The sequence below is a fragment of the Pungitius pungitius genome, chromosome 5 (assembly GCF_949316345.1).
Source record: "Pungitius pungitius chromosome 5, fPunPun2.1, whole genome shotgun sequence".
NCBI classification, from domain to species: domain Eukaryota; kingdom Metazoa; phylum Chordata; class Actinopteri; order Perciformes; family Gasterosteidae; genus Pungitius; species Pungitius pungitius.
The window spans coordinates 21,704,275-21,730,931 of record NC_084904.1 but is presented as its reverse complement, the minus strand read 5'-3'; the positions used below and the strand labels follow the sequence as shown (position 1 = coordinate 21,730,931).

General features: G+C 41.9%; 1 protein-coding gene across 7 annotated transcripts in view; it reads right to left on the bottom strand.

Moving 5' to 3' along the window:
* Positions 1-26,657, bottom strand: part of LOC119224816 (NACHT, LRR and PYD domains-containing protein 12-like) — a 108,448-nt gene that overhangs the window by 1,133 nt on the left and 80,658 nt on the right. For 2 of the 7 annotated variants that reach the window (XM_062562533.1, XM_062562532.1), the window contains exons 2-11: positions 9,945-10,115; positions 9,421-9,570; positions 8,584-8,697; positions 7,870-7,948; positions 7,490-7,715; positions 5,542-7,330; positions 5,273-5,446; positions 4,668-4,841; positions 4,161-4,334; positions 316-362 (exon numbers count right to left, since the gene is read on the bottom strand). In XM_062562533.1, coding sequence (XP_062418517.1) covers positions 316-362; positions 4,161-4,334; positions 4,668-4,841; positions 5,273-5,446; positions 5,542-7,330; positions 7,490-7,715; positions 7,870-7,948; positions 8,584-8,697; positions 9,421-9,570; positions 9,945-10,012 — 2,995 coding nt within the window. In that variant the 5' untranslated portion in view covers positions 10,013-10,115. Of the gene's footprint in view, positions 1-315; positions 363-4,160; positions 4,335-4,667; positions 4,842-5,272; positions 5,447-5,541; positions 7,331-7,489; positions 7,716-7,869; positions 7,949-8,583; positions 8,698-9,420; positions 9,571-9,944; positions 10,116-24,689; positions 25,759-26,446; positions 26,494-26,657 lie in introns of those variants that run through there. The other 5 variants (XM_062562534.1, XM_062562535.1, XM_062562531.1 and 2 more) reach the window with 3 other exon arrangements.

Here is a 26,657-nt window from a genome sequence, read left to right as displayed (position 1 = left end):
CAAAGAGAATCAGGTGACAGTGAAATGTTGTGAATGTGGGGGAAACGTTGGGGGCCAACAAGGAACCTTAAAGGTTATTCCTCTTCTTTTGAGCAACTCAAACAACTTCAAGAACACACAGTGTTAAATGAAATATTGATCTGGGATATATATGGATTATGCACTTTACTCAAATACAAGGGTATAAAGATTGTACATTCGGTTTGGTCTTTAATCTAAAACATGATGCTCATAATTGCTGGAATGTAAAGATTTACAAAATTTTCACACAAACAAGCGGATTTTAGAGGACATTTTACAACAAAGCACACTTACACTTCCTCAGAGCTGGTTTGAACCATCGGACTCCATCAGGCTCCACCCTGAAAGGAGGAGCAGCATGAGACATGGACATCACATCACTCTCATACACACTGCTTTGTCCTTCATGTCCACATGGACCACCTCTTCTTCTTCTACTGCAGTGGAGCTTCTTCTGATTGGCCGAGGACCACAGCTGATTATTCACTTATTCATCATCTATTATTATTGTGGTGGAATGTTATGGATAATGTCCTTGTGAGAAATCAAAAGTATCATAAACTTTTTCATGATTAATTATTTAATACTAACTAGAATATAAAAAATCTGAAAGAATAAGTCATCAACACAAGCTGTCTGTGTCTAGCTGATAAATGCTCTTCTTCTGACTCAGTGGGTCTGCTGGTTGCTGCTCAGCAGGAAGTGAACTGTGTCTTCATCACAGCTTGTTGGATGAAAGCATCTCTTCTCTTTCAAACCGGTTCGTTATAATCGTGAGGTCCAGCTGATCTGGGGCCAGTGCCGGCGCTCCGCACACGCACATCACGCGCTGCGCGTAGGGCACCAAGTGCCTGGGGGGGCACCAAAAAATCAAAAGTAATAGGCCTAGACCAAATTAGTGGAGAAAAAGGGGAACCTCCTGTGCGGCCCCCCCTCCCCCACCTCCCAGTGGTTTGTTCGATTATGCCTCAAATCTCAAATGTGGCAGACAGCTTTGAAATGGCTTCGAAAAGGCATCAAGAGTCGGGGGGCGGAAAAAAGAAAAAAGAAGAGACAGCGGGATGATGCTCGCGCCACGTTCTCAGCTAAGACAATGTTTTAAATCAGGGGTCCCCGAACTTTGTCTCGTGAGGACCGTTGCTAGCGGTCACCGGGCGGCCGGCTGCGCGCATGTACTCGCGCTCATAATGTCCGCACGGATCGCCGGTGGCTCGTATTCAGTACTTGTCCGCGGGCCGCCTCAAGTTTCTGTTACCGGTACCGTTTTTGTTATCATTTGTTTTTTATTTTATCATTTACGTTTTTGTTATCATTGACGTTACCGTTATCGTTTCTGTTACCGTTAGCAATAAGACTCTCAATCATTCCATAGGTTGCTAGCTAGCTAGCATTGGTATTTCTGATTATGCTTAAATTGGGCCTGCTATTTCTTTTAGCCATCAGAGATAGAGGCCCTTTCTCAATATGCGTTCTTGTGTGGACTTTTGTTCTCGTGGACTCGTGAAACGTCATCAGTCGCAGCCTGAGTACTGTTCCAATTCTAAAGTCCGCATCTGGCCGAGAACGGCCCGCAGAGAGCAGCCTGTTTTCTGCGAGTCTTCTGTGAAATACTCCGCTGGTTTTCACGTCTCCGTAGCGGTTATACATGAGATTTAACTGTAGTATAACGAGTCTTCATACGTTTTAATGTGGTGTTGTTCACCGGTTACGTCTGTTTGAGGACAGAGTTTAGATTCATAACTTCATGTTCAAATATAACTTTAACGTATTGTCTGTAACCGCAGAGTGCAGCTTGTTTATTGTCCATCATTGTGCATTAAAACTAACAATGTTTTAATTAAAGGACATGAGGAGACCATCATCAAGACTCTAAACCGGCAGCAGAACTTCAGCTTCAAAGAAACTCTGAAGCTCTGAATTATAATAATAATGAATAAAAAAATTCAACATATGAATTATTGTATAGTTGTCTGTAAGATCTTGATGTGTTGTTAGCAGTTTGCTGTACGAGGACCACTACACTGATTATCAGCTTCTTGATGTTTGAGTAACAAGACAAACGGTATGTGTGTGTGCATTCAAATATTTTAGTATAATAGTTTATTTTTTGTTACTGTATCCAACCTCCTCCTCCTAAAATGATCAAGCTAATTATTTTATGACTGATTATATATATGGTGCTCAATATTATATACCATTTCTAATTTTAAATGAAAATGAGACAAAAGCTTGTTAATAGTAAAATATTTAAGTCAAAAACTAAATTAAAACGTATTAGCAAGACCTGTTCCAATTGCGGAAATGTCCGTTCTCTGTTCTCCCAAAACCTGCGAGTCTGTCTCCCGAGTTTATTCTCGCGGGAACGCAAGTCCGTTCTCGCCGTCTCAGGTATTGAGAAAGGGCCATAGTCAGGTAACGTTAACCTATTAGCCTAGTTTGCTAGAACTAGAAAAACCCTTTGACTGAACGTGATGTGATTAGGGAACGTTTAAGTGGTCTGGCTGTCATCAGCATCAATGGGGACGTGGCTCAGAAACTGTCATATGACCTGATAGATTTTGCAGCTAGGAAATGCAGGCGTGTGCCTCTGTATGGCCTTTGACAACTGATGGTAGTGAAAATGTTTGTAATATAGTTCTATCGGATAGCAGAATGGTCTCTTTTATAGAGATGGTAAAGTAAATTCTACTGTGCAGTTTGCACTTTATTATTATTATTATTATTTGTACTTATGTATATTATTTACTGAAGAAATGTGCACATTATTACTTACACGGTTATATACTTGAATACTTTCTGCGTTTACAATGTTCAGTTCCAAATCTGTGTTTTTAGTAATTGTGGTGGTATTTGGTATTTATAATTTTATCTTTTATATAATTTATTTCTTTTCATGTTTATGTAAATTATTTATGTTTAGAAGTTATTTGGGGAATAAAGAGAACCTAACTAAGACATTCTGAATGGTTGTTATTCCTTTGGTGGTGGTGGTGGTTGGTTGGTTGAGGGGGCACCACCAAGCATTTGTGCTTAGGGCACCCAAATGGCTAGCGCCGGCCCTGTCTGGGGTCAGTTGTTTCACTTCTAGTTTTTCCGCGAAAGTTCTTCTGTCAAACGGCTCTTTGAGGAGAGAATGTACCGATGTCGGGTCTGGTCCTGTTGGAGGGACACTGCTCGCCGTTGTAATGTCGCTAAATGGGTGAGACTTGAGACCTTAGACTCGCCTTGACGAGGCACCGCAGGGAGACGAAGGGCCCAAATCTCAATGTATTTTAGGACGCTGAAATTATAATGTCACTCATTAACTTCATCAGTGATTGGCTGACTGCTTCTTAGACCCTTTGGGACCAGAGCTTAAACATCTGATACATGCAGACAAGCAGAGAGGATGAGAGCAGGAAAAGTATCCAATTTGCGCAAATCTTAATTGACAAATATTACTGGATATATAATTCATGTTTCAAAAACACAAATATGTATTTTTAATATAAACAAAAACAATTTATGTATATTTTTTTTCGTCGCCACGCCCCAATGCCCTCAATGGACCAGCCGCCACTGACCACTCGTATCTTCCATGGAACTGGCTCTCAGTGCAAAGCACTAAATCCACGTAAACTCCTTTAAAACACCAAACAACTGCTGTGAGGATCCATCAAGACACTTTGAATGGATTATTTCTTTGACTGTTTGTCTTTTAATAATAATGTCTGGACTAAATGAAAACACACACTGAAGACAGATGACGAGCATCCAAACATCTAAGTGTTGTTTGATAAGAGCCCACAAACCTGCAGCGTGACGATGTTGACTCACATCAACCCACCATGATGCCATCAACGTGTCAGGATTCACCACTGTCCTCTCTTATAATGTGGAAACAAGACACGACTCTAGAGAAACAAGCCTTTCATCACCTTCCTCCCTGTTTAGGTTCATCCTGGCTACTGTTCCTCACTACTTCTGTCTGTATTGATGTTCTGATGTGGGACACAAACAGTTTGATGAGTCTCTGGTAGTTTGAGGTCAGCTTGGTGTCTCAGGGTCACATTAACCAGACTGAGAGTGGGACAGAGAAAAGGTTTCCAGCTCTCCCTCCTCTACCAGACTGATGGTCTGTGGCTGCAGCCTCTTCATACCTGAAAGTCTCCAGTCTCCAGGATGGATCCTCTAGTCCAGCAGAAAGCAGCTTCACTCCTGAGTCTCCTGGATGGTTGTAGCTCAGGTCCAGCTCTCTCAGGTGGGAGGGGTTGGAGCTCAGAGCTGAGGCCACAGAAGCAAAGCCTTCCTCTGTGATCAGACAGCATGACAGCCTGCAGACACACAACAACACACAGGTCACATGATGTGAGGGCTGGAAGGTCAATGCAGTACTGAGATACTGTCGACTACTGAGGGGTCACATGATCATTGTTACTGACTCGTTTTTCAGTCTCGACCAAACACCAACTAATGTACATCAACAGTTTAATAACATTTCTGATAACTATAAGTGAGCTCCAAAATGTCTAGTAAAATGATGTTATAAATAAACTATTCAACATGTTAATGTAAATATTTAAAAAATATATTTGATTTAAATTGTTCAAGCAGAAAGAATTGTATATGTACCAGTGATGTAAATAAAACATTGATTGAATCCTGACCAGAGAGTCTCCAGGTCACAGTGTGGACTCTTCAGTCCAACAGACAGCAGCTTCACTCCTGAATCCTGCAGGTCGTTGTTACTCAGGTCCAGATCTCTCAGGTGGGAGGTGTTGGTGCTCATAGCTGTGGCCACAGAAGCAACGCCTTCATCTGTGATCAAACAGTCTGACAGCCTGCAAATACATAACAACACACGTGAGAGGGGGCTGTGAGTATGGGGGTATTCAATATACAAATGATTTAGAAATACATTTCAATGCACATATCAATAAATTACGTTTCAAATTTGCTGATGTGTGTGAGGGCTGGAAGGTCACTGCAGTACTGAGATACTGTCGGCTACTGAGGGGTCACGTTACCATTGTTAGTTACTGGTTTTCAGTCACAACTAAACACCCACTAATGCACATCAACAATCTGATGACTTTACTGATGAATATGATCGATCTCAAATATTTATATTTGTAACATTATATTGAAAATTAACTCAACACATTTATGGAAATATTTGGACAATATGTTTTTGATTTAAGAATATTATGAAAGTCAAAAATGTACCATTGATGTAAGAAAAACGCCAAATGGACATTGATTGAATCCTGACCTGAGAGTCTCCAGGTCACAGTGTGGACTCTTCAGTCCAACAGACAGAAGCTTCACTCCTGAATCCTGCAGGTCGTTGTTACTCAGATCCAGATCTCTCAGACTAGAGGACTGGGAGCTGAGGACTGAGGACAGAGCTTCACAGCTTCTCTCTGAGAGGTTACAGCCATCAAGTCTGAAGAGACAATAATGAAGAAAATCTGAACAATGAGTAGAAAAGACAGCGGTATGTTGAAGTTCTGATATATGAATCAAAATCTCTGTACTTACAGAACTTTGTTGGAGGCTTTGACCACTGGCAGCAGCCTCAGAAGAGCCTCCTCTGTAGCAGAGTATTTCTTCAGGTCAAACACCTCCAGATCTTCTTCTGATGACAGTAAGATGAAGACCAGAGCTGACCACTGAGCAGGAGACAGTTCATCTGTGGAGAGACGTCCTGATCTAATGGACCGTTGGATCTCCTCCACTAGAGAACCATCATTCAGTTCATTCAGACAGTGGAACAGATTGATGCTTTTCTCTGGAGACACATTTCTACTGATCTTCTCCTTGATGTACTGGACTGTTCTCTGATTGGTCTGTGAGAGACTTCCTGTCTGTGTCAGCAGACCTCGTAGTAGAGTCTGATTGGTCTCCAGGGAAAGACCCAGGAGGAAGCGGAGGAACAAGTCCAGGTGTCCATTAGGACTCTTTAAGGCCTGGTCCACAGCACTCTGGTAGAGATGTTTGGGTTTGTCTCTAAAAACTAACGGGGAGGTTTTTCTTTTTCCTGACAGCAGATTGACACCAGAGTTGATGAAGGTCAGATGGACATGAAGAGCAGCCAGAAACTCCTGAACACTCAGATGGACGAAGCAGAACACCTTGTCCTGGTACAGTCCGCTTTCCTCTCTGAAGATCTGAGTGAACACTCCTGAGTACACTGAGGCTGCTCTGATATTGATGCCACACTCTGTCAGGTCAGATTCATAGAAGATCAGGTGGCCTTTCTGCAGCTGATCAAAGGCCAGTTTTCCCAGAGACTCAATCATCTTCCTGCTCTCTGGACTCCAGTGTGGATCCGTCTCAGCTCCTCCATCGTACTTGACTTTCTTCACTTTGGACTGAACCACCAGGAAGTGGATGTACATCTCAGTCAGGGTCTTGGGCAGCTCTCCTCCTTTTCTGGTCTTCAACTCCTCCTCCAGAACTGTAGCAGTGATCCAGCAGAAGACTGGGATGTGGCACATGATGTGGAGGCTTCGTGAGGTCTTGATGTGAGAGATGATCCTGCTGGCGTGCTCCTCATCTCTGAACCTCTTCCTGAAATACTCCTCCTTTTGGGGGTCAGTGAACCCTCTGACCTCTGTCACCATGCCAACACACTCAGGAGGGATCTGATTGGCTGCTGCAGGTCGTGTGGTTATCCAGAGGCGAGCAGAGGGAAGCAGCTTCCCCCTGATGAGGTTTGTGAGGAGCACATCCACTGAGGCCGACTCTGTGACATCAGTCAGGATCTCATTGTTGAGGAAGTCCAGAGGAAGTCGACACTCATCCAGACCATCAAAGATGAACACAACCTGGAACTCTTCAAACATGCAGATCCCTGCTGCTCTGGTTTCACTGAAGAAGTGATGAACAAGTCCCACCAAGCTGAACTTCTTCTTCAGCACATTCAGCTCTCTGAAGGTGAATGGAAATGTGAACTGTATGTCCTGGTGGTCTTTGTCTTCAGCCCAGTCCAGAGTGAACTTCTGTGTTAAGACTGTTTTTCCAATGCCAGCCACTCCCTTAGTCATCACTGTTCTGATTGGTTCTTCTCCTCCAGCTGAGGCTTTGAAGAGGTCTTCTTGTCTGATGGTTGTTTCTGGTCTGGCTGGTTTCCTGGATGCTGTTTCAATCTGTCTGACCTCATGTTCTTCATTGACCTCTGCAGTCCCTCCCTCTGTGATGTAGAGCTCTGTGTAGACCTCATTCAGAAGGGTTGGGTTTCCTGCTTTAGCGATGCCCTCAAACACACACTGGAACTTCTTCTTCAGGTTGGATTTGAGTTCACGCTGACAAACTGCAGCAAAAAGTCCTGAATGAAGACAACAAAGAAGATGAATCAGTCAATTAATAGATTTGATTATGTCGTTTCCTCAGACGATGACTCTATGAATATATTCTGTCCATCTCTTGAGACATTAGTGAAGGTCTCATTTATCAGCATGGTAAGTCTTTATAGAAATCCTCTTACTGCTCTGCAGACGCTCAGCCAGCTCCTCCTGCTTCATTCTCCTCAGAAAGTGCACTGAGATTTTCACAAATGCCCCTCTGCTCCTCCTCTGCTCTTCATCCTCGCCATCCAGCACCTCTTCATCCATCCTGTGACTCTCTAAGCATTCTGGGTAATCTGAACTCACAATCTTCTGGATCTTCTTCAGTTCGGTCTTCACAAAAGTGATGATGTTCTCCTCCAGCAGCTGGAACAGAACATTCTATGAATGACACAAACTAGACCCATGGAAGCCACCATCAGGTCCATGTTGGACCGATGGACAATCCACTGGTCTACAAAGTACAGCATGGAGATGATGGTGAACTGAGAGAGGTTAAAGTAGTTGTTCATGTACACACCATGAAGATGGAGTCCAGGTGTGTTTGATGCTGCTGGGCAGACTGACCTGTGGGGACCTCTGAGCTCTCCTGGTTCTCTCTGTGGAGGAACATGAACAAACAGTTAAAGATATTGGCTTCTGTCATGATTGATCATGATGAAAACCAGATGCTGAAGACTGTCGATGACGGACAATTATTAGTTTCATCTGTTTTTAGTTCTTACTGTGTGTCACGGTTTGGGTTTTCTTTCTGTTTTACTTTGTAGTTTTATGTCTTGTGTTCCTGGGTTAACTTCACTTCCTGCCTTGGCCTGTCTTCTCCGGTGATTGTGTGCAGTGTCCATGATTGTTTCCACCTGTGTCCAATCACCTGCACCTCCCCTGTGTATTTAAGCCCTGTGCGTCTTGTGTCCCTTGTTGCATCATTGTTTGCTTGTGTGCATGTTGTTGGTGTTTGTCCCTCGTCCCTGTGCCACTTATTTTGGATTTATTAAAGAACACTTGTAACTCTGTGTCTGAGTCCTGCCTCTTCCTGCACCACCCTCCTTACGCTGTGGGTCATAAAAACAACTCTGCATGTGACACAAAGTCTTATGAAACCAGTTAAAAGATAATGAATTCTGTTGTGATTGTTCGTCATTGATAAACTTCAAAACAATGTGTGGACATTTCTGTATTTCATATCTAAGAATCAGAACAATTCTTCATCTGTTTCATCTGTTTGAGAACTTACTTTGGGTCATCAGAACGGCGTCCATCTTTGAAGTTTATAGGATAACCTTTAGACCGATCACTCTTCATGGACACATAACTGGGTTTAGGAGACTTTCCTCTTTGCTGATGTGACCTGAAAGAAACACTAAGATTACATCATCATTTAATCATGAAGCATCAACTCACATTGTGTTGGTACCATGAAATGATCCTCTCTGTGGAGGAAGTAGCTCCCACTACGCAGTTTTGTCCAGCAGTGGACCCCCAACATCCCCTCCCTATCCCCCGCGAGCCCCGCCCTGGTCCGTCCACCTGAAACAACTTATAAACCCCTCCCCCCCGGTATTTTGACATGCTTATTATCCGCCGTGAGGCATAAAAAGGTTGGAGACCACTCATCTAAACAACTGCAATAGTAGAGTTTAAGATCAAACGGGTGACAGCAAAAGTGACAAGTGATGCATTTTAATAAAATAATCCGAACATATTTAAAAATCAAAGGAAAAACTGTTAAACACGTTTCTTGCGGCAGCTGATTTAACACATGAGAGGATTAATCGTAGCCTGGTTCATAGTCTTCTCTGGAGCAGACTAGCTTCAAAGAATAAATCGCCATGGTTACTTGGCCGGGTTTAATTCAACCTGCTTTCGTGCAACCAAGTCCAAGCTAAATTCCTCCAGGATAACCTGGATATCCAGGGTTAATCCCTTATCCTGGTTTCGTGCAATACCCCCCACTTAGATAAAGATAATGAGTTATGTTATGATTTATCGTCAAAAACAACACTTTAAACAATGCATGAACATTTCTGTAATTCATATCTAAGAATCATTACAGTTCTGTTTAAAAACTTACTCTCGGTCGAAAAAACGGCATAAGTCCTTAACGTTCAAAGGAGGACCCATAGACTGATCATCTTTGAAGTGTAGAGGAGGACTCATAGACCGATCACTCTTCATGGACACACAGCTGGGTTCAGGAGACTTTCTTCTCTGCTGAAGTGAACTGAAAGAAACACTGAGATTACATCATCACGTCATCATTTAATCATGAAGCATCAGCTCACATGGTGTCCGTCCTCACAGAGACCAGAACAAGGTAAAGGTCCATGAAATGATGTCTGGATGGGGACCACATGACTCCCTGTAGTGGTCTAGGTCTGCTGGTCCTGCTGGTCCTACTGGAAGCAACAGCTCAGTCTCTCAGTTCACTGTTTTCTTCACTAGTCAGTTTGGTTTAGTCCCAACAGGTCTCACCAAGTCCTCCATGGAGCTCTCCCTCCCTCACTGGACACAGCTGAAGGGCCATGGAGCAAGAAACCCAGAACCTCCACCAGAGAGTCTGATAGAAACACCTCATCATCAGCCTGAGACCCTCACCTTGCATCAACAGAGCGGCCTCCATCTTTGCAGTTTGTAACATCCTCCATAGACTCGTTCCGCTCCATGGACACACAACTCGGTTCAGGTCCCGGTTCAGGATCAAGTCAGGTTGCTAGGCAACTCTGACTCATACCAGAGTCCACAGCTTCACACCTTCACAACAACCTGCTGGCAGAGCTCACACATTATTTATCTTCATCAGGACAAACACACAAAGCTCATTCACCTCAACACTAAAACCCTCATGGGACACTTTGTGTTGTTGTCGTCTATCTGATAAAGTTTAGACTTCTGGAGAAAGACAAACTTTCTTTTACCTTCTTCAAACCTTGTTCACACGTCAAGAGACGTCATTTTAAATGAAATGCTCATCCTCTAAATGTACAGTTTTGCAAGATGAAAATTATCAGTCATCTTCCAGCAGATGGAGCTGTGCTGTTTCTCCTCTTGATCTCCTTCACAGTCCAAAACTCAGACCAGTAAGATGACATGTAGCTGTCGTGATAGGAGACCAGAAGTGGAAAGTAACGAATTACATTTACTCGCGTTACTGCAATTGAGTAGTTTTTTTGTGTACTTCTACTTTTGTGTAAAAATACTTACTTTTTAAAGTATTTTTTTAAATCTGTAATTTTACTTTTACTTAAGTATTTTTTGTATTTTTTGAAATATTGTACTTCGCTACATTTGAAATCATATCCGTTACTGAGTAAAAAAAAATGCAAAGAAAAAAAAATCAACTCAACCGTCTATAATGACAGCGGTTACCAGGGTAACAAGAGGAGAAAAGTTCATTAACGGATATAAATAAATAATCCTGGTCTGACGGGATGTGTTAGCAGCAGTAGTTGACTACACTCTGATATTTATTGTCCACGTATTGTTCTGCTTCAGTGAGCAGAGCAGAGACAGTTTAAGGAGACGCAGAGTAAACAGTCCGCCACCGGAGTGCATACGTCCCGACGTCAGCGAACCGTCGGTCGGACCGCCAGCGCAACCCCCCACGTCAGCGCCACCCCCCTGTCAGCCGTTCGCTCCGTTCGTCAGTTGCCCGCTTTCGGTCAAAGTCAGCAGTATCTGGCCCGAACCTGAAATCAGTTTGACACCCCTGCTTTACTGAATCCACAGTTCATGTCATATTTAGTGGTTGTAGTAATGTTTAAAATGTTTTATTGGATGATCTGCACTAAAATCATCCATCTCTTTTATTTTTATTAAAAGACACACTTTCCAAAGTGTTATGCTGTTTAGAGAGCTCACAATCAGAGGTTTAAACTCCAAATAGTCCAGACTGGAGGTTATTAGTCTGTTTCAACCAACTAGATTGAGATTTATTTTCCCTTGTTTTTTTTTTTAACTACACTAGAATCCCGCCCCCCACCCAACTGTTTAAAAAGTAAATCAGTAACTTTTACTCTGAGTACATTTTTAATGAGCTACTTTTTACTTTTACTTGAGTAAATTTTTAGACTGGTAACTTTACTTGTACTTCAGTAAAATTTTACTTAAGTAACAGTACTTTTACTTGAGTACAAAATATTGTTACTCTTTCCACCTCTGTAGGAGACACTGTGGTTACTATGGTAACATGGGAAAGCTTTCTCTTGATGGGATTGTTCACTTCACCATGTGATCAGTTTGTAAAAGGTTCACTACAACCTGGTGATCAATGAGAGAAAAACTGAACACATTCAAACACTCTAAAAAGTGACTAAATGTGTTTAAAGCAGATGAAGAAATGAACATGAAGCTTTGTGGACTTAAAAGACTGAATTCCTGCACTGTTTCAGTCTGCAACCTTCCCCTCCGCATCAGTAACAGTCCTCACAGACCCCAGATCAGACTGAGCTCCTCTTCTTCATCACAGTGTCACCATTCATTTTTTTGAATCGTCAATCACGATCGACCAATCAAAGTGGCAGTAGATCACCTTACAAAAAAAAAATCACACCAGATCATGCATGTGCAGTCGAGCGCGGGAGCTGACGAAAAACTAATGCTAATGCTAATTATCAATCCCTGCTTACGAAGAGACACATTTAATTTCATCCAATAGCGACCCTAGCAGACTGCAATCAGAACCCAATTAATTCTATCAAACATTAAGAATATTGACAACCCAGTCTCCAAAAAAAGCGTGAAATGGCTACGTTGGTCCACCGTGATAAACGTAGTCATGTTACGTTTCCCCCCAAAATAACGTTACTATGTTACGTTTCTTTTGGCCCATTCATTTACATTGCTTTGCAAATAGGTCACGTGACTATCAAGTTTCCCGGTAGCGAAAAGAAAAACATGGCGGACGGTCAGCATAATCTCCGTGAAAAACACAATATTTTAAGAAAGCATCAGCATTTGTATGCATTTCGATGGCATTTCTAGCGAGAAGTATGCGTTATTCTTTCATAATCTTCTATCAGAGACTGTAGAAGACCTTCCGTTTATTCGTTTCTGCGAAGATTTGAGTGTCTCTTTGAGAAAGCGTGGCTACGCAACGCCTTTAACGGCGCATTATTAAAAAAACACTTCCAGTGGGGGCGTTACCGTAAAGAAGCGTTCAGCCTTAAAGCCACTAATCGCCAAACAAAACAAACTCAAAGCACTCGAATCACATTATGACTTTTTAAACATAAATTCCGTTATTTTTATGAGTTTTCAATGAAAGAATGCATCATTTCCGGGGGTAGGCATGGCCGGGACATCCCGAATTATGGGCAATTTTGATTTGTCCAGCTTTTTGACAGCTCCAGTCCCGACTTCCAATCACAGCCTCCTAAATCAATGACGCGCCTAAAACTCTCGGATCGAACATTACGTCTTGTTTACATGGGAAAGGGGGGCGGGGCTTCGCCCTCAGAGCGGAGCGTCATTTCTCGCTCCACACGTCTCCTCTTTTTACTGGCCAGGAAAACGGGCGATCTATCCCACGTGGGTCTGGCTCCATTCCATTGGCTCTGACGAATCCATAGAGAGGCGGGACTTATAATTTGCCCGGCAAACGGAGAGATTTGAGCTGCATTGCTTCCACTGTGCGTGAAGTGGCCGTGAGGCCTCCACTAAAGTCTCTCTCTATTTGTTCTGCTTTACTCAATAAAAGTAAAACCTTTACAGATATACTGTCCACACACTAGGCTAACATAATGGAGACTTCCAGGCTTCGTCCTTTATGTTTTATGGGGATAAAGCCCCTGTAAGTAGTTTTTTCCCAAGCAAATCTGAGTTTCTTCTTTTTTTGTGTGTCCCATACAAATATCAAAATATATATACTGATTTTCACATCCAAACACACTCACTTATGTTCCCTTTTATCATGACAACAAGAAATTTCAAGATATACCTTTTGCTTTCATAAATCATACAGTTTTAGTGTGTAAATGCCCAGCAGTGTACGGTCCGAGGGCCCCTATCGGGCCACTTGTTAGATGGGTTTGATGGGTTACCGACTAAAATATATGCCCCCACCCCCTAACTTGATTTAGGTCTGTTGCCTCAGGGTAACTTGTAAATATAATAAGTCAAACAAGCAATGTAAGCATTAAGAAAGTAGTGCATTTTGAGCACATTAACCACAAATGGATTCAAACATAAATTCAAAAATATTAAACAAAGAAATGAAATGACCAACACTGTATGTACAAAATCCACATACAAAACATGTAAACTTAAAGGGCTTGTTTGTGTCAAATTTTATGGCATACACATTCAACTGGCCTACAATAACCTGAAGAATGTCTTAAAATACTGAAGGGGGGGACATGATATCATTAGAAATGTTATGCCAGAGGGAGCACAGAATGTATTGTGGGGTGTTCAACAAGGAGGATTTTCAACCTCTACTATGTCTCCATCCTCATCTTGATCGACAGACTCACTGTCACTATCATCAGACATGCGTTATCCTAGTTTTAGTGTGTAAATGCAATTTCCAGCATGAGACCTAAAAAACGCCTACAGGAATAAAAGGGTTAAACCAGATACAACTTGCTTGTTTGACTTATTTGACTTATTATATTTACAAGTTTCCCTGAGGCAGTTAGGGGGTGGGGGCATAAATTTTAGTCAGTAACCCATCCAACCCATCTTAAAACTCAGTCGAAGGAGTCTAACGCCGGAGTCACAGGGTGCAACAAAACTCTGTAGTGAAAAAAGTGAAGGCCGAGGCATGCTGGGTGAGGTGCGATCCCGGCCCTTTTGGGACAGTGTTGTGCCTGAACGCGTTCATAAACTTGTTGATATTTTGGGCGAACGTGAACTCAACGTACTGTATTAATGCCCGATGAACGTCACTGTTCTCGTTCATTCTGGTGTCTATGAACGGCGCGTTCGTTCAGCTTAACATCGTTCAATGGGGTACCAGATTTCTATAGAAAACACACCATAAACGCGCATTAATAAGTGTAGCAAAAAGGCGGCGTATAATAATTTTAAAGAGTTTATGAAGTTACTGACAAGGTCGGTGAGGATGGGAGGAATCTGACCTTTCTTTGCAAACATTTGCACCTTAATGATTACTGTCCTGTTTTTCTTTTAATAATTCCTTATTTAAAAAAGACCATTTAAGCAGCATGTGTTTGAGAATGTAGTGTAGGGGTAAACTCTGCAACTGCTGCTAGTGTGGAGTGAATAGACAGCAACATAGCATCAAAGAATCATTAGGGAAATGCTGTCCCCTCAATGCTAATGTAAACCCTGGTTGGATAAGGATTCAAATTGGATAAGAAGATTAAATCTGATGCATCGCTTCAGTGTTAAAACTGATAAAATAATTGCTGTCTGTGGTTCTGGGCTGTGGCAATAATTTTAAAAAAAAATAGCTCGCAGCAACGTATGGAAAAAAAGAACTGAACTAGTTCATTTTTTGGAACCGTGAACTTAGTTCAAATATTTTGAATTATGAACTGAACTAGTTCCTTTTTAAAATTTGTAAACTAAACTTTGAACTAGTTAATGTAGAAAGTAAACTTTCCCAACACTGGCTATAGGACCCCGGAAGATGATGAACTATGCCTGGGAAGGGCGAAGCCATGCCGGTACGAGCATGATGTGCAAATTAGTCGTCAGATCAAAGTATAGTAGTGATAGACTAATCGAACCATCTAACAAGTGGCCCGATAGGGGCCCCCGGACCGTACACTGCTGGGCATTTACACACTAAAACTGTCATATTTATGAAAGCAAAAGGTATATCTTGAAATTTCTTGTTGTCATGATAAAAGGGAACATAAGTGAGTGTGTTTGGATGTGAAAATCAGTATATATATTTTGATATTTGTATGGGACACACAAAAAAAGAAGAAACTCAGATTTGCTTGGGAAAAAACTACTTACAGGGGCTTTATCCCCATAAAACATAAAGGACGAAGCCTGGAAGTCTCCATTATGTTAGCCTAGTGTGTGGACAGTATATCTGTAAAGGTTTTACTTTTATTGAGTAAAGCAGAACAAATAGAGAGAGACTTTAGTGGAGGCCTCACGGCCACTTCACGCACAGTGGAAGCAATGCAGCTCAAATCTCTCCGTTTGCCGGGCAAATTATAAGTCCCGCCTCTCTATGGATTCGTCAGAGCCAATGGAATGGAGCCAGACCCACGTGGGATAGATCGCCCGTTTTCCTGGCCAGTAAAAAGAGGAGACGTGTGGAGCGAGAAATGACGCTCCGCTCTGAGGGCGAAGCCCCGCCCCCCTTTCCCATGTAAACAAGACGTAATGTTCGATCCGAGAGTTTTAGGCGCGTCATTGATTTAGGAGGCTGTGATTGGAAGTCGGGACTGGAGCTGTCAAAAAGCTGGACAAATCAAAATTGCCCATAATTCGGGATGTCCCGGCCATGCCTACCCCCGGAAATGATGCATTCTTTCATTGAAAACTCATAAAAATAACGGAATTTATGTTTAAAAAGTCATAATGTGATTCGAGTGCTTTGAGTTTGTTTTGTTTGGCGATTAGTGGCTTTAAGGCTGAACGCTTCTTTACGGTAACGCCCCCACTGGAAGTGTTTTTTTAATAATGCGCCGTTAAAGGCGTTGCGTAGCCACGCTTTCTCAAAGAGACACTCAAATCTTCGCAGAAACGAATAAACGGAAGGTCTTCTACAGTCTCTGATAGAAGATTATGAAAGAATAACGCATACTTCTCGCTAGAAATGCCATCGAAATGCATACAAATGCTGATGCTTTCTTAAAATATTGTGTTTTTCACGGAGATTATGCTGACCGTCCGCCATGTTTTTCTTTTCGCTACCGGGAAACTTGATAGTCACGTGACCTATTTGCAAAGCAATGTAAATGAATGGGCCAAAAGAAACGTAACATAGTAACGTTATTTTGGGGGGAAACGTAACATGACTACGTTTATCACGGTGGACCAACGTAGCCATTTCACGCTTTTTTTGGAGACTGGGTTGATATTGAACGTACATCACTATTTGTCAAACTGGTTGAATGGTTAAACAGAAGAGGTTAAATGGGGAGTGATGTAATTTTCTTTACATTACATTAGTTTTATTGGCCTCAGTATTTGTTACTATTATGAAAATAGTAAGCCTTAAATCATTATTTTAGTTCCACCTCAAAGCCACATTTTAGTGCAGCTTCTCGATGGCACAGAGTTCAGATCACAGATTTAGAACAATTTTACTTCCAGGAGCAAACCATTGTTAGATTCATTTCTTATTCTCTGAGTATCCACAGAGAAGCCGATGCATCAGTAGCTGCAGAGTGGAACCAACAAGAGGTGGACTCACTGACACCAGCGTCACACTTTGACACCAACAAAGTGCTCAGGAGGCTGCAGAGATGGAATGTGCTTTATCCAGATGTTACTGTACTGCTCGACTGAGCTGCCAATCATTTTGCCACAATATTTCAAGATGGACTCAAATGCCTGATTGATGTTACATTGTCAGTATTTGTTATATTTATCTTACATCTAATTGGGAAAAGGTCCCATATAGAGTGTGAAGTTCCATATGTTTCCCTGTTGGGATGGTGAGCTGAGGGTGATGGGAAGTGTTGGGTTTCCACCACACAGCGTTTTGCATTTAAACCAAAAAGTTCCATTTTGGTCTCATGTGACCAGAGCACCTTCTTCCACATGTTTGTGTTAAACTCCAAACAGGATTTCTTATGGTTCTTTCCACTCCTCCATAAAGGACAGATTTGTGGTGGACATGCTACTAGTTGTCCTGTGGACAGATTGTCCCCCTCAGCTGTGGATCTCTGCAGCTCCTCCAGAGTCACATGAGCCTCCTGGTTGCTGCTCTATTAAGGACATCACAGCAGAGGCTGCTGAGTGAAGGTTTAATAGCACTAGTTTGACCAAACCAATGATACTAGCAGACTTTAACTAATGACAGCTATGTCAAATATTTTAAGAATCATTTAGTTAATAGAAGATCTTGTGCGTATATTAATTCATGAAAGTAGTCCTTAACCAATATTCTGGTTTCTGGAAACTAAATAGAATTCAATGGTTGTGGTTGTGAAACTAAATGTAATGGCACTGCATTGCATTACAATTAAATTAATGAAAATAATACAAAAGCCAACTTTATCAATATTTCTTCCCATAAATATTGAATAGTATTATTAATAATTACTCAATAGGAACAACAAGAACACGCCCATGGATGTAAGCCATAACTTTGGTCCTGCTACACTTTATACGAGTGAAGCTACTGAATAATGTTTACATTTCATCAAAATAACTACTGTAGTACAACACTAATGAGCCCACTTATATATAAAAACATTTTGGTTGTACTTCCATTCATAACAGAGAAGGTGATGAATATTTCTGTAATATTGTTTATACGCATTGTTCTTGACAGACGGTCCCTGTGCACATGGAGACCAAAGTGATCCGTCCACTTTGCTGAGCGTCGTTTTGGTAAAGTTCTGGTTAATAATTGTTGTAGTTGGTTGTCTCCATGGTTACAGAGAGGTGTCGTTCGTGTTTTAACATTGTTTCGTTGACGAGCTTTTGAACCGTGAATCTGAATCAGTGAACATCTTGATAACTTTACTGAACTCCGGCCAGCAGAGATCCTGTTTCCCACGAGAGGTTTTTAAAAGCATCTTTGAACAATCACACGTTCACAACCATCAATGATGTCATTCATCCAATCACAGCTGCACTTACTTCGATTTTAGATTGTAGACATGAACTTCCTCAGTGAGCAGCTCTCTTCTGTCCTCAGCAGGTTTGTAGAAAAGGAGCTTGGTTCTTCACTCCAGCTTCCATCAGACGGAGTGAAGTGACCTGAGAGTGTTTTTACTCTTCACTCCACTTGTTGGGGAGGAACAACTTACCCACAAATCAGTGTCACGCTGCGATGTCAATCATTTACCTTCATGACAACCTGCAGCTTGCTCATAAAGGACATGTTGTTACATGCAGGATTCAAAGGCGGTATTCATGGGACCTTGAACCCTCCGGATCAGATATCTGCTTTGCAAAGGATTGTGGGTAAGAACAGCCACAAAGAAGCCTGTTCTCTTATAGTAAAATGTGACTGAATGTAGAACACAAACTGTGATTCCTCCATCAACCCCCAAAGGAGGAGAAAAAACAATCAATGTGACAACAAGCTGCCGAAAGGTCAAGAAAAATATAAATGATTATTTTCACTTGATTGATGTTTTTTGTACATTTATTTTGCTATTTTTTTATTTTTGTTTTGTATTATTATTACTATCATCATTTTTCTTTAATCCTCTGGATTATTGTATGAAATCAGATATGCAAACACAAATTTCTGCATTTCTGCGTTCCCCTTATTTTATTTTATCATAATTGTTTTTGGAATCATATGCACACACACAAACATATTTAAATGGTGAACCTCTCTCAACTGTGTGGTTCCTTTAATGTGGTAGTTGGTGGTGGTTGTCCCTGCAGTGGTCCTGTCAAAGATCGTTTTGGAAAACCCCTCAATAGTGAGTCACTAAACCAAAGAACTGATGTAGCTCCTGTTTAGTAGGACCAGGAAGCTGAGCCATGAATGTCACCTCTGCCTCAAACAGGCTCCCTTGACCCTGAACACCAAATACGTAACAGTAGCCTTTTCAAAATCACATTTTGCAAGGTTCATGGTTTTATTTGTTTTCTAAATAATAGCTTTGTTGATTTCAGTTGATATTGATCTGGTTTTGATGGAAGTTAATGAACCCTGTGATACTTTTAGGAGCAGTTTTCTCTGATTTCTTTGTGCATACGTGTACTGTGATGATGGTGGTGGAAACATAGCCAGTGTATGAACTCAAATCTTCAGTTCCTCGCTCTTAATGAGTGCATTTATATTATGAGACTTGATTTATAGTTTGGTTATTACTCCCTTTTTCGGGTGGGGCCCCGTTATTTATTTATTTTGTGAATCATCTTGTACATGGGGGCCCAATAGGCCGATGGACCTCCAAAGCAAACCAAGGTCACTCCAACCAGTAAAGGTCATCCAGTGAGGTGATGACCAACAATGTGAGGAACGGTTGTGATGGTTCCCTCCTTCTCACAGATGAGAGGCTCCTAGTTTCTTCAAATCGACTCGTTTTGTGCAGAGCTGTTGTTCTGTTTGGTTAACACTACTATTGTTCTGCCCCCCCCCCCCCCCCTCAAAACAATGTTGTTGTTTATCAAAACAATGTCCTCATGCGAAACAAAGAGATGGAAGATTTTACAATAGTTTATAAGTGCTGTAGAAATGTTTTACCTGAATATAATACCAAACTAGTGACATTATTTGTTACGTTAATACTTAGTTTTAAACAGATTTGATGCTTTGATGCAGATTCCACAGCACAAATTCTTGTAATTCTTGTGTAACTGTGTGAGTTACCTGGACTGATGTTATATTATTCTGTTGGATTGAGAACATTAAACACATTTCCCAAAGTTTTATGCTGTTTAGAGAGCTCACAATCAGAGGTTTAAACTCCAAATAGTCCAGACTGGAGGTTATTTGTCTGTTTCATAATAAAAATATTGAGTATCGAGGTGCATTCTGAGTGGATTCAAGGACCCGTCGCTGGCATCATTGATTTATACTTTGTCTCCTGCTGTCTCACCTCTGGAGGATATTATAAGATAAGTTAGATAAGATGATCCTTTATTAGTCCCACAGCAGGACTTTGACCAGATTGAAGCAGTGAAATGGAAAGTGCAACAAGAGTTTAAACAGTCAAAGAGAAATTAATATGACGTGTTAATGGTCACCATCACAGGACGTTACAAAGCACCAGCATGTGTCTGCTGGAGTGGACTCGTCCTGTGGGAGACTAGCTACCTGTCCAGTCCGTGTCCCCATCCCCCAATGCATGCTGGGACAGGCCACAGCCTCCAGAGACCCTAAACACTGCAGGTGATGGATGAATTCTCTTTTAGAGGCTCAACACTGGTGATTCACCTGCATGATATTCCACCATGAAAGTGACGTAGAGGAGAATGTGTCTGAGTCAGAGGATGATGTTGAGGAGGACCCTGATAATGAGGCCTCCTCCTCTGATGAGAGTGAGACCCTCAGTGTCGACCCTCCTGTTGGCCCTCAACACCAAGCAAACACTCTACCTTTCAAGAATGGAAAGTTATTATGGTCTGTCTCCCCACTTGAACATCAGGGTGGACATAGAGCTTCTAATGTCATCAACATGGTCCCAAGTCCAATCAGATACGCTGTCAGCCACGTTCATAACATAAAATCAGCCTTTGAGCTCTTTATAACACCATGAATTGAACAGATACTTGAGACACATCTAGAGGGCCGATGTGTGAATGTGGACTTTGGTCACATCCAACTGCTGATCTGCATATTTCTCCATAGTTGTGTAACAGGTCTTCCCGGATGTTTATGGGAGTGAGTTTTTTTAAATTGTATTTAATTTACCATCTTCGTAGTCGACGAACAAGCACAAAGATTGGGGAAACTTTTTAATAGTGATCATATTCAGGAGTTTTAAATTGACCCCAATGGTAAAAGATGTCAGTACGTTTGAAGGCAACAGGAGGGTGAAGCTCAGCATTAAATCATTTACCTTCATGATAAACTGCATGTTGTTACATGCAGGATTCAAAGGCAGTATACATGGGACCTTGAACCTTCTGGCTCAGATATCTGCTGTGCAAAGAATTGTGGGTAGGAACAGCCATAAAGAAGCCCGCTTACGTACAGTAAAATGTGACTGAATGTAGAACACAAACTGTAATTCCCCCATCAACCCCCCAAGGAGGAAAAACACCAGCACTGTGACAACAAGCTGCAGGAAAGTCAAGACAAATATATATTTATGTTAACATTGTTTTTCATTCTCTTGTTCTTTGGATTTTTTCCTTTTTTGTTGTGTATTATTATCATCTTGTTTATTTTTTCTGACAACATATTAATAAATTCATCTTTAAATGATCACCATCTCTCCATTGATCACATTAACCGAGCTGCATGTGGAAGTGTCTCCTTCATTATAACTAGTTGGCAGAGGTGTGGACTCGAGTCATGTGACTTGGACTCGAGTCAGACTCGAGTCATGAATTTGATGACTTGAGACTCGACTCGACAAAACGTACAAAGACTTTCAACTCGACTTGGACTTGAATACCGATGACTCGTGACTTCACTTGGACTCGAGCCTTTTGACTCGAGAAGACTTGCTACTTCCCATGAAAACTGGGGGATAACATTTTCACACCAACGCGCCGCTCTGTTTATCTGCATCTGTCAAAAAAATGTGCGCCACCTGTATGCAGAGAGCGCTGCCTGCACGACATCCAATCACTGCAGTCCATTTGACCGTATCAACGAGACAGCTCGTTCATGGTTTCAAAAATCGGGATTTTTGAACCCGGATTCAGACTCCGATGGAAATCCTCGCCAACATTATGTCAACGTCCGTTTTAAAGTAGTGTAATGAGCTGAGTTAAAGTTATTAGTTAATCAGTTATGCAGATGTTGCATGTGTTCACGTTATGCTTTGTTACCAGCTGTAGTTACGCGAGACAACCCGAGTTTTGGGGGGCCGTGTATGCGGAAGTGTTCGTTCGGCGTGGTGACGGCCAACAGTGACCGAAGTTGAGTTGTTTTATATAAATAAATGCACCGGTGTTGCAAGCCAGTCATCGCCTCCTTATTTACGCTGCAGCATTGGGGTGAGCGTTACAGTACTATAACACAGTCACAGTCGATCCACCATTACCCTTCCCTTCGTAGTCTAGGTCTGTGAGGCAGCCCACCATCACCCAGGGTTCCCCGTCCCCACTATAATAAAATGACTCGAAATGACTCGAAACTAAAATGGCACGACTTGTGACTCGACTTGAGACTTGTTGGCTGTGACTTGTGACTCGACTTGGGACTTGCTTCGTCTTTGACTCGACTTGACTCGGGACTCGAGGGCAATGACTTGAGACTTGCTTGTGACTTGCCTAACAGTGACTTGATCCCACCTCTGCTAGTTGGTACATGCATCTCTCTCTATATATATTGATACATATGGGAATTTGTGTCGAGGAGACATCATTAGGAGAGACGATGTGACATGGTGGATTAAGACTGGTGGAAAAACACCAGAGCTGGACTCAAGAACCCCGACTCCCCCCAGACTTTGGGCCCTGTGGCCCTGAAGCCTCTCACAGTTCTACTGGAGGCCTCCTGAGGCCCAAAGAGCAGCAGAGTGTCAACACCAGACACCATTTTAAGTGATGAGAACAATGTTATTTAGTTTCCTTAAATGACGTCACATTGTGGGCAGTCACAGGAGGACAGGTTTAAAATGGAGAAGAGCTTCAGTGTGATGAAACCTCCTGATGTCTCCCTCTAGAGGAACAAGAGAGCTTCACATCTCTGATGAGCATTTGATCAACAACTTTACAATCACGTTTTTCAGTCTCTTCATCTTCAGTCTTGTCTTGTTCTTCATCTTATTTTAACCAGCGGTGGTCTGAATATTTTCACACTAAAGTAAAACTAAAGCACCTTTTTGAATAATGTACTTTGCTACTATGGCAGGTTGAAATGTCTCATGAGTGTCTTTGACTCTTTGTGCAGTGAAGTCTGCAGATGGACGCTGGTCTGAGGTCTGTTCTGTTCATTAAAAACACTGATGAGAGACAGATATGTCCTGGCAAAGTACTGTCCATAGGTCTCAGTGAGGGGACAAAGGATGATGCACTGTTTGGGCGTCAGCTTTTTGGCTTCACCGCCTTGCAGCGACCACAGGTCAAAGGTCAAAGGTCACAGACATCAGACACACTTTCAAACGTTAAAAACGTCACATTTACTCGTTATTTGCAACATGGTTTTTCGGCATGTGGCCCACTTTCAAAATGTCATTGATCTTTAATCTAAACGAGGTCTTTGCTGGAATCAATAACCTTTGTCTCTGTGGCGCTGTCCGTGGTGCTGAGACTTCCTGTGCGTGAGGACGACCCTAAAGGCTGGGCGCTAGTCGCAGGTCAATGCCACGGACCGGCTCCAAGTGAACAAAACAAACGCCCCTTGTCTGTGTTACCTTGAGATTGGACAGTCCTTTGGCCGCTGTGAGGAGCTGGGCACCCTGCAGAGAGAGAGAGAAGGTTCATATGGTGATGGGTTCATGCTTCATTCAGTGTGACCTTCACATTAACGGAGGAACTCAAACTGGAGCTTTTCCACCAGGAGGTGGCAGCAGAACACAGCTGATGATCTCAGTGGAGCTGAGACCCCACACACATAGAGACACATGTATCTGTGTGTATGTGACGTATACTGATATCTATCTGCAGATTTACTACCACAGCCTCCATTCACCACTTTGGAGAGACCTTATTTGATTAATAACGCATTTGGAGGAACTTATCCACGGTCGCTTAAATCATTCATCAGCTTTCAGAAGACACAAAAGCAACAACAACAATGTGAAGGTGAGTGAATTCGTCCACTTTGTTCAGAAATCAACTCAAAAACATATAAATATGAGTGGCTTAAATGGCGTGTGTGATTGGTGCAGAGAACAAATGATATTTCCTTATCAGTGGGTACAGCTCAACAGAATAAAAGAAATGAGGAATATGGATTATTCAAACTCAGAGAGAAAGACATTGAATCCGTCTGTCGGTCAAACTAAAGGTTTGTGAAACGATTCTTTGAACTGGATTCTGGGAAATGGGGGAGTCGACTATGGAAGTAAATCTGTGTCATCGGATTTTGAAAGAAAAAGGTGATTGAATTTCTAGCACTGAATATTTATGCATTGAAATGAAAATATCTACTTAAATACTTTGTTAAGAGTACAAAGAGCGTTTGTTCATCTGCAAAACCTAGGGTTTGCAGATGAACAAACACTCTTTGTATACAAATGTTTCTTTAATATTGTGTGAAGGTCATCACTTTGGAAATTAAACATTTGCTCCCAAATTCTTTGTATGAATGTGATGTTTGTTTGGATCTTCACAATAAAAAGCACTTTGATTCCATGGGATCGAATCCCACTGAGGCCTCGTTCCATCAGTCTGACGTCACATGTTTAATGTTGAAGAAACACATTTACTTTCCCAGAATGCTTCACTTTGAAGGAAGAAGAGTTTATGACACGAGGCGACGAGCAGAACACTGCTCATTAAATACTTGGTGTTTAAATACATTAATGACACAGTTTCCAATAAAATTCATTTATTAACATTAGAAAGATACAAATATATTCCTGTTAACCCAAAGTAACACATGAAGTGATTATAATATAGTTAATAAAAACCTGATAGTAGCTGATATCTGTCATTAAATCTTTTCTTCAGAGGTTAACTGAAGCTTTTAAAAGGTTCTTTTTCAGAACAAACCTGATTATGTGAAATTATATTTGATTTCACTGAACAGAATTTGAGAGATTGGAAAATTTGCTCAAAAAGAATTATACATTCATATTTCCCTTATATTTGTCATTACAAATGGTTCTTGAAAAAAACATCACCTTCATCAACATCATGTACAGACTGAACTATGTGGTGAGCAGAGAGGAAGGTTCTCCACCAGGAGGAGACTCTCCCTCCTGCAGAGAGGAAGGTTCTCCACCAGGAGGAGACTCTCCGTCCTGCAGAGAGGAAGGTTCTCCACCAGGAGGAGACTCTCCCTCCTGCAGAGAGGAAGGTTCTCCACCAGGAGGAGACTCTCCGTCCTACAGAGAGGAAGGTTCTCCACCAGGAGGAGACTCTCCATCCTGCAGAGAGGAAGGTTCTCCACCAGGAGGAGACTCTCCATCCTGCAGAGAGGAAGGTTCTCCACCAGGAGGAGACTCTCCCTCCTGCAGAGGACACAGAGACACTGAGGAACCAGAACCTGAACTGAACCAGAACCCAAACCCAGGATAAAGAGGTTCAGTGAAGGTGGTGCTGAAGGTGTGGAGGTGGATCAGTGTGTCAGAGGAGACTCTGTAGAAGGACAGAGAGCCAGCAGGACAGTCCACATACACTGCTACTCTACCAGAGGAGGAGGAGGAGGAGGAGGAGGAGGTGGTGATGGGTGTTACTGTATTATTGTGATAGACATAGTAACCTTCATCAGAGCATCTCAGACTCCAGGACTGATGATTCCATCCAAACCAACAGTCATAACTGTCTCCTTTCCTCTTGATTCCTCTGTAACTCACTGATACATTAACTCCTCCTCTCCACTCGACCTCCCAGTAACAGCGACCAGTCAGACCAGTTCTACACAGCAGCTGAGACCAGTAGTCAAATCTGTCTGGATGATCAGGATATGACTGAACCTCCTCCACATATTTCACCTTCCTGTTGTTGTCAGACAGTTTGAGGTCTCTGTTTACTGTGTTTGGGTTGATTGTGAGTTCACAGGAATCTGATAAGAGAACAGGACACAAAACAGCTGCAGTTATTAATCATCAACATTAGGATGAACAAATAAAGAAAATTAGTTCATAAATGGGTTTATTATTGATAAACTATTAAGGTGAGACTACAAACGAACACCAGCACTCAGAATATGTGTCGATGTAATTAGGGATCATAGCTCCAAAAACAGGGTTACAAACAACACACAATTATCAAAGAAGTGTTTAACCTGTTTAGTCAAAATGAATGAAAGCTGTTGGAATGAAGCATGAGTGACTGATCTGAAAGAATTGAACTCAACAAGCAATTTGGGTTCAACTATGAGGGGTAATTAATTAGTTTATTAAAGGCTAAAGGAAATGTATGAAGTAACTCCTCAATGTGTCAAAGAGAATCAGGTGACAGTGAAATGTTGTGAATGTGGGGGAAACGTTGGGGGCCAACAAGGAACCTTAAAGGTTATTCCTCCTCTTTTGAGCAACTCAAACAACTTCAAGAACACACACAGTGTTAAATGAAATATTGATCTGGGATAAATATGGATTATGCACTTTACTCAAATACAAGGGTATAAAGATTGTATATTCGGTTTGGTCTTTAATTTAAAAGAAGATGCTCATAATTGAAGATTTACAACTTCATTTTTACACAAACAAGCGGATTATAAAGGACATTTTACAACAAAGCTCACTTACACTTCATCAGACCTGGTCTCAACCATCGGACTCCATCAGGCTCCACCCTGAAAGGAGGAGCAGCATGAGACATGGACATCACATCACTCTCATACACACTGCTTTGTCCTTCATGTCCACATGGACCACCTCTTCTTCTTCTACTGCAGTGGAGCTTCTTCTGATTGGCCGATGATCACAGCTTCTTATGTTCACTTATTCATCGTCTATT